The 15,501-nt window shown below is 41.5% G+C and overlaps 1 protein-coding gene across 2 annotated transcripts in view; it reads left to right on the top strand.

The window, feature by feature from the left end:
• Positions 1–2,904: 2,904 nt before the first annotated feature.
• The window catches only part of LOC114447212 (glutamate receptor ionotropic, delta-1-like), a 187,060-nt gene continuing 174,463 nt past the window's right edge, over positions 2,905–15,501 (top strand). For both annotated transcript variants that reach the window (XM_028423352.1, XM_028423351.1), the window contains exons 1-2: positions 2,905–3,174; positions 4,523–4,678. In XM_028423352.1, the coding sequence (XP_028279153.1) occupies positions 3,096–3,174; positions 4,523–4,678 (235 nt within the window). In that variant the 5' untranslated portion in view covers positions 2,905–3,095. The remainder of the gene's footprint in view (positions 3,175–4,522; positions 4,679–15,501) is intronic.

Here is a 15,501-nt window from a genome sequence, read left to right as displayed (position 1 = left end):
TGGCCCTCTATTCTCAGACTAAAAAGTAAATGCAGCAGATGCACAATAGCACGAATAGTACAACAAATCAATAAAGACAGAGAACAGGTATGCAGAAGAAAAACATGTGTATCAATCTGTAAACAGCAATTATTTCACAGTCTGCAGCGTGCACATCCGTAAGCCATGCATAGGAAAATAATTTAAGATCAAACTGAGAGACTGGGCTCATCAGACAGAACCAGGGACCTCGAACACAAAGAGAGAATTGTATAGGAACAATTAAATACAGTAGAGTGCTGCTATAAGCTTTTAGAAATTATTTTGGATAAAGAAAGACACATGCCATTAGTTATCCATTCATGAGCGACAGCAGCTTTTTTTTTCTTCTTTGATATGTCTGAATGTGACAGCTTCTTGTCATCTAAATTCACTCTTTGGCCTTGTTCCAAAAAGGAAGAGTTACCAAAAAAAGTCTTTCCTTTTCACTCTATTACTCACAGCCATAAACATTAATGACTCAGGTTTGTGTGACAATGAAATTCCACCTTCATTGCTGAGACAGGCATGACCTACACGCCAATGTCTCGGTGACTTTTGAGACTAACTTGTGTTGGCATCGATGGAGATGCATGAGGTGCACTCCTGAACCAGAAAGGCACAAAAGACAGACGGACAGACAATGGATACAAGATTTGGCAAAGTTCTTGAACCATAAACCAACCAGAAATGATAGACATGCATTGGATGGCCTACTTTACATAAATTCCATACTTTGCATGGAACTCACTTAGCAGAGGGTGCTCTCTGTTCAAGTGCCTTTCTATATGCAGAAAGTAATATTAATAGACATATGTTGATTCCAACATGTATGTCTCATAGTGGCTACACACATATCATGTCCTTGACAACTGCACTGTAATCGAGAGGTGTTCTGAATATTGATTTCACATGCAATAGTGAAGTTATTATATCCAGCTTACTTTACAATAATTCATCACTTTATACGTATAAAACATCTTTGTCATTCTCATGCAGATTTTTCAACATGTGTCAGCTGACAGGAGAGGAGAGGGAGAGATGCAGATTTACATGAAACACAATGAGAGAAGCCTATTTTAAAAAAACCTGCATGAAATTAAATCTGTCCTTTTAAAAAGAATAATTTATTGATGAAATCACAGAAACATATTGCTTCATAGATCACTGAAATTATGAGATGTATTCCTCTGCTCAGATGTGCTACATTTTATAGTGTTTTGGATGCCTGTCAGCTTAAAAACCCCAAATCTCAGGGTTAATCTTTCAGTTTTCCAAATGAGTCTTGATTGATGTGCTTTTGAATTGAACCAAAGGGCTTGAATGTGTTCTCACATTATGTCCCTTCTCCTGTCAGAGCTCTATGATGTTATGTGGGTCAGCATTTTATAAATATTCACGCATTATTATTCACTTTTGAGCCTTGTTATTAGGCAGTTTGTTATCAAAACAGATGTACATTTTCAGCAAAAGAATGGAGCATGCCAGGCTGAAACACCACCTGAATAAAAATGGAGATTGCTTGGCGTTACTACAGCTGCAGTAGCTACAGCTGGCCAGTAGAGGTAGTGTGTGAAAACAGATAAGAATGATAAAAATAATACAAAAAAAAAATAATAATAACAGTAACTGGCTGCAATAAGGAGATGATACTTTTATTTAGAAGATGCTGGAAAGAAAGCAGCAAAGAGACACTTGATTTGTTGCTGACTCTTTTCATGGGCGAGGGAGCTGTCCACTGCCGGTGGTGCTGAAAGTTTGCGCCTCTGACAAGCGTAATCAAACAATTAAGAGACATTTCCGTTTTATTACAGCCACGAGAAATATCCTTTAATTGTAAGATTATGCCAATCTAGAAACTCCGCACCACTTCCTCTTCTTTACAGCTCTGCACACGCAGACTTCAAGCATTGTAGAGCGTGTAATTGGCACACACTAAAAATGACTAGCACCTTGTAGAGTGACTCGCAAACACATCAGGGCTGTCCTGATTCTAAACCCTTAGAGCAGTGCTATAATCCCGAGATAATGATCAAATAAAATAAATAAATACAAATTACCCATGGCGTCAAATGTGCTTAAGCAATAATCGAACATTTCAAGCAGTTAAATCGAATCTTAAATGTATTTTGGGCTCCTGCAGAATGGTCCTTCCGTCAACTCTGTCCAGCTGTTTTCCTTGGCTCAGTCAGGCGTTGTGGCTCTCTGTCACGTCTGTCCCTCATCCATCAGCCCTCGCCGGTGTGTAAATCCTTTCCTCTGCCACATCAGCCGCGCTCCGTCGCCGCTGAAGTACGGTGAAATGTGGCTCAGCTGCTCTGTTCCTGACATCTTCCCCGAAATACGCCAACTTCTCCAAAAGTAACCTGTCTTGCCAAATCGAGCCACATCTGCAGGCTGTGTTGAATTTTGTGTGTTCGCGTTTGTTTGAGACATGTGTGAGCTATTGTCATATATATATATATATATATATATATTTGTTGCTTTGCGTTTGAAAACCTCCACTCGTGTGTTTAATGATCGGCTCTCCACGCGTCTTTCTCCGGCTAATCCAAATCATTTCTACCCGGCTTGTCGGGACAGCAGCCGACTCGTGAAGTCTCTGCAGTCACGTGATCGTGAAAGGACTGATGATTTTTTTTTCCGGAGTGTGTATGTGAGCGTCTCTCTGTGTGTAGTTAGAGGGGTGTCCCTCCTCCGCATTTTTTGCTGCTTGCCATGCTTTAGACGCCGGAGCGCAGGGAGAGAGGCGAGAGTGAGAGAGGTAACGCCGGTCTCTCTCTCTCTCCGGGCTACCTGTCCTTTCTGTCTTAACTCGGGTCCCCGTCGGTTCTTCGTCTTTTTGAGCCCTCCTTCCTACGGTTTGGTTTTTGCTTTTGGAAAAAAAAATCTGTGGTCAATTTATGTAGGGTTTCACGCAGCCAGGGGGGGAGGATCGTGGTTCTGTTTGGCATTGGAGATTTTTAACCATCTTTTTTTTCTTTCCTTCTTTTTTCCTTCTTCTTTTGGGTGCTCCATTTGGACATTACAGGACAGCCGAGCAGAGCTTGGATGAGCCGCTTCACTGAAATCCCGAGATGGAGTTGCTGCTGATCTGCCTTTCCCTGTGGATATTGCAATGCAATTCGGCCAAAGCGGACTCAATCATACATATCGGTAAGCGTCCTATGAAACAACATGTTGTTTGGGTTAGAGGGGTAAGACGGGAATAAAAGCTCAGCCAGCCCATGCTGCGTTGATCACAGGATTTTTGTGAGAGGGCGGGATAAATAGTCTATTCAGCATCCTGTGTTTAAGGAACACTTTGACTCTCAAAAGTTAGTGATTTGTCACTGACCTTCACTTCCAGAGCCATTTTCGCCATCATCTATCTCTGTTATTTATGCATTAATCTGTTTTGCGTACTTTACTTTTCGGTGGCGGATCACTGCATTCCTGTTGACTTCATATCTAAACCTTGGCCTGTAATTCGCAGCCCAACGTTCAAAACACGGATTTACAATAAACACAAAGGTTCGTTTCAATGATGATGTGAAGAATCTAATGTCCACCACGAGTTGACTGAGGCGTTTTTAGTCCCAGCTACCTCTAGTGAGCCTCAACTTTCACTGAAACGTGACTGCAATGTCAAAAACAAGACAGAGCGAATGTCAGTGGAGTTTCGTGTTAGAGATGCAAAACGCATAGAGCCTCTTTGTACTCAAACTTCAAACCAGAGCTGCATTGATGTGTGTGTTTGTGGGGATGCTTTAGACTCATCGTGAGGTTAAAAACCTTTCATATTTGTCTTCATTCAGTTTATAGTTTCGAAATGTATCCCCTAATTTTCCAAACGTGCTAAATTTATATCCCCCCCCCCCCCCCCCTTATGTATACGCAGTCACGTAGTCACTCATAATGACTGGCATTGTAATCTCAGATAAAAATGTCAATGTCACTGTGAGCAAATTTTGGTCTCGCTGCTCCGCTGCTGCTGCTGCTCACAGTTTACTGCAACAGTCTGGCAAGCAGCAGGTGCTCAGTCACTGGCTTAATACAGCGGTGGGACTCCATCCAGATAATATTGGCTGATGCCCCCGCACGGCGTTACCCCAATTATACTTCTCGTTTCCTGAAACCATTTTCCCTGATATATATATGTGCTCTCTCAATAGCAGCTGATGCCATTTTGATAAACAGAGGAGTGGGAGGGGGTGTTCAGCTTCAGTCAGGCTCCTACATCAGGCCTATGATGTTTACTAGACAGACAGTTAATAGTAAGCAGGATGGACACGAGTCTGGCTTTATCATGCATCAAATTACCTTGAGAGGCCGTGTCGCTCTCCGTGGTGCTGAAGTCACATCAGGGCGCACTGGAGACGCACGTGTTGCACAACCTCAGGCGTAAATACCACAAAAACTCCACGTGGTCCCACGTGGGATCCTTTCATAAAGAGGGTACCTAATAGGCGTCTACATTTGAGTTTTCCTTGCTTTCCAAATAACGTTTTATTTCGTTCAACAGGTGCCATATTCGAGGAAAACGCAGTGAGAGATGACGAGATTTTCCAACTTGCCATCTCAGACCTGAGTCTGAACGACGACATTCTGCAGAGCGAGAAAATCACCCACTCAGTGAAACTTATCGAGCCTAACAACCCCTTCCAGGCTGTGCAGGAAGGTAGGCGCGACGCCCCCCCTCCTCCTCCTCTTTCTCTGCATCATTTCTGAAATAAATTGCCACTGCTATTTTATTTGATTACTCGGGGCCGCGGGGCACGTCAGGAAGGCGGTCTTAATCCGCTCAGTCGCTTCTTGTTACAATTAGGCACGAATACTGATATTTGGCTCCGTGGAAGCCCTGGCTGCCCTGATCCTTTTGGTGCCCTGAGAGAGTTCATTCACGTGTTGATGCGATGGCTAGTGCAGCCAATGATGATGATTCATGTGAAATGACTGTGTGTGAGTGTATTTGTGCCGCCACCTGCAAAGCGCTGTGCCACTGTACCGAAGCAAGGTGTCTTCTTTGGTTGAAAAGCTAGGTGGAAGCATCGAGTTAGAACACAGCGAGCCAAACACAATATAGTAAGAAGGAAAAACATTTAAAGATGATCAAATGCAGCTCCAGCACCAAATCCTCCACTTATGTAAATGCTTCTTTATGCACAATTATCATAGTCGATGTCTTTTCTATATAGATTCACCATGCTGTAGGAATACACACAAACACCAGGCAGGTAATGAAATTATTTTAGCCCATGATATTTGACTCAGATTATAAGGTGGTCCCCATATGGTATTGGCTGTAGAAGTGATTAAAAATTCTTCTGCTGAAATGAATCATTAAGACTTTAATAGATTCCAAGGGACCTTCAAAAGCTGTTTATATCCATGGCACTTAGTTACCAGCCTGTACTTCTGTCCCCAGTTGCACAAAGGCCTTGATGACTCATTGCTATTCATAGTGCCCCTGACAGGCACAGAAAGATGATAATATGTCTTGCCTTTTGCTATAATTATCCAGTGTCATTTAGCAGTGGTCCTCAGCAATGTCACAGTTATCTACTATTGCAGTTCACATTGCCTTTGTAAGCTTAAGTCCTCAGACGAAGCAGGCTCATTCAGCATTTTTATTAAAAAAAAACCTGAGTTTTTTTACATCTTGGTGCTGCAGAAATTAAATGAATAATTATGGGTTTTTTTGCGACTTAGATAATTTATCACTTTCTATTGCTTGAGATGCAAAATTGTAATTAAACCAAATGGCTAGCAGAGTATTTGTGCTGTTCTGTAATTGATTCAATAGAACAATCAAAGATTTCTTTACACCTACACATGAGGACAATATGAGGTCATGCTAATCCTTTTAACAGTGACTCCTTTTAGACAATAAATTAACACAGTGCCACTTTTGTGCAGAGGCTTAATGACACACAGCAGTTCTTGATGATATGTTCTGTCACTGCAGAGCTTGTTACTCTTTGAAAACGATTCCTAGTTTATTTTTCTTGATTGAACTGCCTTTGGTTAGCCTTGATTGGGTATCATTTAGCGTGCTTAAATATTGTTTACGGCTATGTTCCTGATAATCAAATATTCACAGAAGTGGGTGATTAGGGGGCATTCACTTTCTGGAGTGAGTGTGGAAATAATGTGCAGCTGATGATGTGGGGATCGATGGGTGGCCTCAGATTTTTGTGCTAGATGCTGTGCGGGGTGGTGAGTGTTGAGTGACAACTGGGATAAGTTAACCTTTTGCTTTGCTCTTTTGTTCACTGCCATCCAACTGTGAGTGGCAGTCAGGACCTTGTCTGGCATGGAGGAGAGGGAGGGCATAAACACAGAGGATGATAGAGGTGGAGGATACAGTGGTAGGAAAAATAAAGGCGCAGGAGTAGCCGTGTGTGCCAGAAACTGGTGGGAAAAAAAATTAAACGAAAAAGAGTTATGACCCAGAGCTGAGAGGAGATTTAAGACAGCAGTAAGGTGATGAGGAAAATTTGCCAGCACCTAGAGCGGTATAGTTGCAGTGTCATGTTTGTCCTTATTTGGCTTCCTTTGTCCTTGCACTGGTGGAACATATATTAATGAAGATGGCACACAAACACCATGCACACAAAAAACATTCAACTATTCGGTCCTTCCATGCTCTTATCGTTTAAAGATGACAGCTCAAGGCTGGCTGGATATACTGCCTGACCACATCAGGCAGATGCTGTTCTATTTATAGGTCTGACTGAAAGAACAGGCTGATTTCAACACCAGGGGAAGAATATCTGCCTTACAAGTATTGATGGCTGTCAGGAAAATTATGGATTTACATGCCTATACAATTTTTAGATCAGGAAAAAGCACTGGTGTGAATGACTAAACAGGTCACATAATGTGCTTTAGGTTATACATAATTACATATAATCCTCTGGCTGAGAGAGAGCAAGGTAGTACACACTTCACATCATTCATCAGTTATATTGTACATACTGATAAAGCAGTGGCAACAGGAAGACAAGTGTGCACTTTAACTGCTGTACTGCTGTTTCCTTTTCATTCTTGATTTAAAAGTTTGTCCTCTGGGGCAGATAAGTATAGAAGGCGAGCTGTTCTAACTTTTGCTCTCTTATCCAGATGAAGTGGCAGAAAGGGGACAGCAGAGTTGCCACCTTGCTGTGTCATTATGTAAATTTCAGTCTGTGCATATTTCAAGAAAGTTTTAGCCTGTAAAGGTGATTCCTTTACTTATTTGCATATAAGTAGGAATACGCCACACCTACTTTACTGTAAACAACACATTAGTGTCTATCCTCTGGGGACGATGACTGTGCCAAAAATATAGTGGTGCAATGAGAACATCAGGCGCATGAACATGTTTTTATTTGGTCTGTGTTACATAACTGACATTCAAACCACCATGGATCACCTTTGTAATATTTCTTAATGAGTTCGCAATAATTTGTGAAGTCCCCTGCAGGTATTCATTCCTTTTCCAAGAAGACATTTAAAACAAAGCAGGTAGAAAACACGGCCATCTGGCCACAGTTTAGGGAAGAGGCTTCCTGCTCCTCTAATGTGTAGTAATTTGTAGAGTGTTCTGTCCCACTGGGTCCTCTTCACACAACGCCCCAGTGGTGACCCCCGATTTTTATCCAAGGTAGCATCAAGGAGGATTTAATTCTTTGACCCCTTCACTCCCCATCAGCCAATAGACTAGTTTTTTTTATTATTATTTCTTCCAATCTGTAATGAGAAAAGTTGAAATAATGCTTCCTTTCAAAATGTTGGCATGGGTAATGTAATATCGTCCATCTGATTCTGTGTTTATGACAACTCATTATTTCCTGAGCTGTGAATGTGATGTAATGCTGCCCTTTCTCTATTATTGTCCCGGTGAATTTAATAATGCTATAATCTTGGTAATGGATTTGTTTGTGTTTTTATGTCTTTTTACCGGGTCTACACAGAGGGAGGGTGATCAGGCCATTTTACCAGCCTCTGTTAATTACCCGACAGTTATTTTAATCCATCATAAGCTTCTTCACTGGGCTGTGCAAGGGCTGCTGGTGCCTTAATCAGCTAAGTGATGTTGCAGCAGAGGTATACCTTTCATTTAATCCCCTCACTATGTGAGGTCTACTACTCAGCTTCTATGTAGAGCTAACCTTTAGCTGGATGATTGCATTAGCAGAAAATCTAAAAAAAGTGGTCCAGCTCAAGTTATTGAAATTGATCAGAAAGGCAGTTTTACTCATTTAGTCATTCCAATATAAACATGCACTAGTGATTGCCAGATATTGTGCATGCCTGCGCCACTGCAGACAGCCATGGAAGCACAAATGTAAACTTGGCTGAACCATACTGAACAAAAAGGAAAATAGCTCACCAGCCAGTATGTGTACTTATATGATCCAAAGGGGGGAAACTCCATAATGTCAACAGCATGTACATTCTCTGTCTATTTTCCACAGTTTAATAATGTGGAAATTACAGTTGTGTGACTCAACAGCTGTCAAAGATAGGACCAAGTGATGTTGATAATGAAGTGTCTGCTATCTTTATATTATTTATCTTTACCAATAATTAAATTAAGCCTGTTTTACACATTCAGCATCAAAAGAGTGAAGGAGAGGGCAGACAGTGTATTCCCCCACTAGTATTTGCTCTCTATCTGTACCAGAGGTGTGTTGGCTTCTTGTCCACCATTCAAAACTGTACACCCATTTTTTTTTGTCATATTTTCACTCCATCCTATCAACCGTGCCACCTTTTCTCACATTTTGGTGAGTGAATGCTTTGACGTGCATGAAAACACACATTTGAAATGGACTCCTGTTGTTAAATCTGGAATGTTATCTTGATTTTGTGCTCCTGCTTTGTTTGAACATCATAGTGAGAGAGTCCTGCTGCTGGGTTCGCATCACTGAGGACAGTTTATACGTTTGTTGTGTGAATGTGTGATTAACAGTATATCAGAGGGCTTGGATGTGTTTTTGGAAGCGTCTCACTCTCATCTCAAGTCTCACTACATAATACTGCTACTGCTCGTTCTTTGCTGTTTTTCACACAGAATGCAATGTATTTCATGGGTCAGGTCATCTTTTGGTCACTTTATATCTCTTATGTAAGATGAATTATACACCTGTATTTTATATCAGAACCATTCAGTGCAGTTGGCACAAGAGGACCCGTGGTCTGACATCACCACTAAAAAATACATCATGCATTTCTGAAGCTTTTCTTCAGATTAGCTGTAGTCAGCAATGTCTAGTGACGGCTGAGCTGCACCTGCCAAAGGGAGAGAGCAGAATAGAGAAAGGGAAAGAGACAGAGAGGTCAGGGCTGTTAAATGCTGGATCTACTTATATGGGCCCTTAGGTTTTATCCTCTCTGCTGTACAGGAACAGCTGGTCAGCTCTCCTGCTGTGGGATACTTCTGTGTCACTCTCTCTCTACTTCTGCAACAGATGTCTCATTTGGCAGTTCTTCTTGAAAGGAGCTCAGAGACATTTATAAGTAACCAATTAATATGAAAAGAACCCTGAAGACTTAGAAAGTGTTTTTGGCTTTGGTGTCTTCAGTCTGTCAGTTATCTTTACTCAATGCTCACACGCCAAATGTGATCTTTATTTAAACAAATCATCAGCTGGCTGCTAAATGTCACCACGAACAGGAATCTCACTCATCCTTTAATTTGAGTCAGCAGTGCCAGAGTTCTTGTAAAGTGTGTAAACAAGTTTTCCCCTCACAAATGAACAAATAAATAAGTACACAGAGCGAGTGCAAAGCACCACTTGTTTGAGGAAATGCGCAAGTTATGCGATCAGAATGACTGTTTTGCTCAAAATAGAGAGAGTGCCAGTCACGTTGGGTCTTTGTTCCTTTGTGTTGCCTCACTGGCAGACAGCTGAGGGCTGACTTCAAAGAGTTTTCATCACTTTTCACATTGCTGTGTTTGATTGAGGATGTTCTGCAGGGTCATTGTGTATAAGGCTGACTAATGGCTTCTGGGTGGTATGACGGCTGTCTGTCTTTGAAGAACAAACGCAAGTAAAACAGGAAACGTACATGAAAGTATTCACACATGTTTGACTGTGACTCCACCTGCTTCAAAACTTATCGTCTCATTACAGTAAATGGCTGTCAGTCCCATACATCTTTCCAGCAGGAATCCTCCTACTTCACTCCCAGCCTGTCACATATGGATGCTTGTTAGTTTCCCTGATCATCACATTGTAGTCATAATGTTACATAAATACAGACAGAGCGTCTGTGACATCACCCGTAGGTTTCTGAGTAGCCATTTTAAGTCTCTGTGGGACTGTCGCCATCACAAAAGGGAACTTATTAGCAGAGCCGAAAATTGTTTTCTTACTAGGCTGTAAACATTTTTGTTTTTGCTGGAACATTTTAGCATTTTCAGGTAGCAAATTGTATTTAAATGGTTTAGCATATGCCACCATGGAAATTGAGATCAAAACCACAAGCTGAGTTTGTTGAGTTGAGTCTGTCCATCACTCTTTAAAACAGATAATTCTGATAAGATAGTAATAATAGCCATTCAGTGTATTAATAACTTTGGGTTTGCTTGTTCAGACTATTTGTGCCAGTGTCAGACCATGACAACAAAAACCCAGTGTAAATTTATCCTGACTGGTTCCTGCAATTGATGTTTGACCTGTATTGATTTTCCAGTATGACAGCAACATCACATAATTTGTGATGTGAGAACATCTGCACACACGGCTCACATAACTTAACAAGCAGCCTGTTTCACATGCACATGAACACACAACATGTGTTTTCTCATCACAGGTCTCACAGCCCCATGTCTTATTCATGTCCCTCCGTTCTTTGCTGTGACAGATTTATAACGAGCTGCAGAGAATACTGTGACAGATGTTAGTGCTTTGCCACGACCCTAAACAGCCCCCAACCGCCACCGGCGATTGTCCATCAATACTGCTCTACCTGTTAGAGCAAGGGAGACTGAATGAGAGTTAGACATGGAGAGAGAGGGAGAGGGAGGGTGGCCTAAAGGAGGTGTCCTGTCCAATCAGATTGATGTTGATGAGGCCCCGGGCCTCCATTCGCTATAATACATCGCAGTCCCACGTGTTGCTAGCATCATTTCTCTTTGTACACACTGTTATGCTTTGACATTATTGAGCTGCCGAAAGTATGCTGAGATGACAGAGATGAGGCAGTGGAGGAGGTAGAGTGGGTGTATAAAGGCATTTGTTTGTTTGTTTCAGCATCATGGTGTAAATATGTGCCTTTATGTGCGCTGTAACATGTGGCGGTTTTACAGATGCAGGTTTGTGGTTGTGGTTTGGTGAGAGGTTCTGAAAGCTGTTTGGTGGTGGGAGCATGTAACTCCCATTTTCAGTCACTTCCGATGCTGACTAGCTCAGAGGGAAGTGTGTATAATTTACTACCCACCACCTGCACCATTGGCTGCAAGAAGACTTCATTCCAAGAAGAAAGACAAAGAGCAGAAAATCAACCCCCGAGTAAATCCTTTTAGAGGCTAAACAGGAGTCGGCCAAAGAAATGTGCCGACTCCTGTGCGGCTATCTCTGACGTCACACTCTCTGCAGACAGAGGGAGGAGAGAGATGGGTAGTTGGGGGTGGGCAGGATTAGAAGTCTAGGGGTGAAGCAGGGAGGACTGTTGAGTAAGTGTGACGATAATGGAGAGAGCAGGGTGATGAAGATGGCACGAGGCAGGGGGTGGTATGATGCACAGAGGGAGAGAGATGCTGTGAATATCAGGGCTGTATGAAACACAAGAGTGGCAAAGTCATTTGAAACTTCGGCCTCGGTCCACTAGCCTCATTGATGAAAAGATGCCAACATGTATTTGAGAGCCATTGTTTGCATTACTGCCCACAGACACGAATACTGAGTGGTACCATCTGTCACAAGAATCCCTCCTCAGTCTTCCTCTCTGACACTCTGCCTCTCTCACACTGCCATCGGTCTTCTGCCATGCCCAGGCAACATGGATTTTATCCAAAGATGAGGCTAAGCTAGTGTGTAAGCTCTCTGTGAGTGAAATCAAAACCCGGCTTAAACCTCATGAGTGGAAGCCTAAAAGAGCGTAGAGGGCAAAATATGCAGGCAAAAGTGGGTCGAATATGCATCCCACTATAAGAACACATCAATGAGTTTGGCTGATGATCACTCTTTTTATGCTTTTTTGAACTCATAGTGGCACACAGAGCCTGAGCTCATTCATTGACTGCTTCTTTTTACAGCATACAATCCAACACATCATAGCTGAGTGCAAGCTGTTACTCTCTTCTACACGGAATGGTTAATATGCTATTGACTGTAAATGTAGAAATGTACGTCATTAGCTAATTGGAATGAAGAGAAAGAACAGATCAAAGCACTTCAGATGTCTTCGCAGAAGATTAGAGATAAGTCTTAGATAGTGTAAATAATTACTTATTGTTTCTAAAATGAGCTGAATTTCAGATTCATGTTCTCTAATCTATCCTATTAACACAACCAGATAAATCATTCCACAAGTACTCATGGGATGAGTAGGCCTATTTCCTGTTGTTGTCCATTCATGAGCAAACCCTAGCATCAGTTCTCTGTTAGTGAAATCAGAGAAACTGCTAGAACAAGCTCACAAAATATATTGAATTCCTCTTTTTCCTCTTTCCTTATTGCTAATTACCTTAGCGTGAAGCACAGCTAATTAGATGGCCTCCTTCCACAGAGACACCCAACACAGCACCAGCATGACCAGTTTCAAACTCCAAGCTCCAAAGCTCTTACCACAATAGCAAGAACCAACAGTGCAAGTTCACACTTGTAGCAAGCTCAATGTTCAGATCACACTAGTTCAAAGTCACATTTCATTAGTTTTAGTTGACTTTTTAAATGAACTTCTCAGAGGTATTTTTTTACAGCTTGTGCTTTGCAGAAAAACAACAGCAGTGGTCAAAACTATAAGGTGCAGTAGCACTTATCAGATTGGTAACGGAGAAAATGGAAAAAAAGATTACTGCAAAAATGGGAGGTTTTCACTCTGTAACGTGTTTGATGGTGTGAAAGAGTCACTTTGAACTTTTTTCCTGAAGTGATAGTGAAGTTGGGTGAAATCTGATGTTGGATCAATTTCATCTTCCCTTTCTTTATTTGTGGAGATTTTTGATCTCTATAACATATCTTGCTGCATTTAACCTCTTCTGCCATGTTTATTCTACCTTTGTGCGTACACAGCACCCAGTCATTTCCAGTTCACAGACTAAATACATGACATGACACTTCAAAGCTTGAACTGAATCTCACAGCACAGAAGAAGAAGAAGAAGAAGAAGGCTTTAAGAAACCCCAAAGACTGCTGACTTTGTTTCTTCAGCTGTGTTAGCAGGTTAAGAAGAATCATTTACTTAGAGGAAATAAAAGGTGACGGGGAGCCGTGCTAATGTACTGTTTGCATTCGAGCCTTTTTAAAACGCAAGGCTATGTGAATGATTCATTCCTTGACTGTGATGGAGACAGTGCAGGTTCATCATCTTGCATTATCGTGTCACTCCAAGACATGCAGTCATTTTGTTCTAGTGTTTTCCGCTGTCACTTCGATCACTCTGTGTTTACTTTTCCTGCAAAGGAGGTAAAGGCACATTAAGAGTGTTTAAATAATTACAGTGTTGTTGATATAGAGCGGTTACAGTGCATGTAATTAGGTGTTTTGCCTGTCATGCACATTTGGTAAAAATATGCAACCCTACAGCTGTGACCAGAGTTCAACCCCAGACAATCGTTCTTTCTGTTTGCTTCACCGTGCTCGAATAAACAGCACACTTAAAGGTTTAGAGGTGCAGGTAGAGATTGAATGATAGTGAAACTTCTCTGTTCGGGGTCAGTACATGCATTGGTAACACAAACCTTGTGTGTGAGAATGGGAAACGAGTAATACATGTCTGTCTGTAACTTTGGTGAAATAGTATAATAGAGAAATCACCATTTTGTTATTACACTGCTTTATTTGTTTTCTGTTCTGATTGGTCATAATTACATTCTGCAGTGTGCTATTTTTTAAGAATAGACTGCTGTGTATAACAACAGTACAGTTGATTTTGTGTAAAACTCGTTGTATCATGATGAGTAGTTATGATGTTGGTGTTAACCAAAAACCACATAATGCCTTTAAGTTGTGTGGCTTATCTGGCAAAGTTGCATCACGAACTAATGACTAATACAACTGGCTGATTTGTATTAAATGTTAACAGCCTGAATGTTCAGATCCCACAGGTAATGTGCAAAGTCGTTATGTTTATTCTTTAGTTATACGTTACCACTGTAGTATAACAAACAAATGTGTAGAGTCTCATGGGTGTGTTTATACTCCAGGCAAGGTGATCGATCACGCTATAGTGTAGGATCCACATGTGGCTATGTGGCCACATGTGGGCTGAAGGATTAGGAAGATGAGTAATTGCTATGCTCTGGAAAGAAAGACTTTGGGAAAAAAACATGCATTTGATATGACTTGAGGCCAACTTTCCTAAATATTAAGGACTAAAGTGTTGATAATGGTAAGCTGTGACAGGGTTGGCCTTGTCTGTAATACAGAGTATCTTTATTTGACATACCAGGTCTTATTCTTTTCAATACTGCAGACCTTGATTAAAAAATAGATAAATAACCTGTGCTGGCGTTAAACAAACTGTGCCTGTCTGTGTAGTGTTCCTGTGAATATGTCCTTCACATAGTTCAGGTGGTTATGTAGCACATTTCTAGATAACATAAGGCAATTGCATTATGCATCTTTATTTTAAATTAAAAAAATGAGAAGCATTTCTTTTTTTAAACCAAAAAAGCAGTATTCATTGCATACTTTTGGATGCAGTCCTTTTTTTCACAAGGGAAAGGGAGCACACAAACATTTTCACACACTGGCAGAATCAACACCCACCCACCACCTTCCAGATGATGATGTGGTAAGCCCATGTGTGGTGCACTCACTAACGGGGTGTCTGAGATTTTACCCAGGCAGAAATTGGACCAAGCCATACACACCGCCATTTCCCTACACAGCAAAACAAACAGCCAATGCACCTTTGGGTGAAATTATGGTTGTTGCAAGTAATTTTTTAGTCACTTAGAACATCTGTTTCCAGTTTAACTGGCAAACAGCAAACAACAGAAAAATTAATCAAAAGCTCCGAAGGGCTGCGTTTTCAAGAGGTCGAACAAGGCAAACATGACGAAAAAGTTTTCAGAGGCTCATCCTTCCCATACAATACCAGCATCACAATCAGGGGAAAAAAAGATGCCTCAAAGGCACTCTGAAAATATACAAAAGATGAGTAGGAAGAGAAGAGAAGCAGAACGCCTCGAGGGGAGAGGGAGAGGAAGCGTGGTGGAGGAGGAGGTGGCAGCATTTCAGATCATGTCTCTGTTTCTATCTTTCCCTTTTCTCTTGGACAGCAGGGGGATGTCTATCAAGGCAAAAGCATCATTTCTGGCAGTGCTAGCTTCCTCCTAGCAAC

The sequence above is a fragment of the Parambassis ranga genome, chromosome 15 (genome assembly GCF_900634625.1).
Source record: "Parambassis ranga chromosome 15, fParRan2.1, whole genome shotgun sequence".
NCBI lineage: Eukaryota > Metazoa > Chordata > Actinopteri > Ambassidae > Parambassis > Parambassis ranga.
This window is presented reverse-complemented; position numbering and strand designations above follow the sequence as displayed.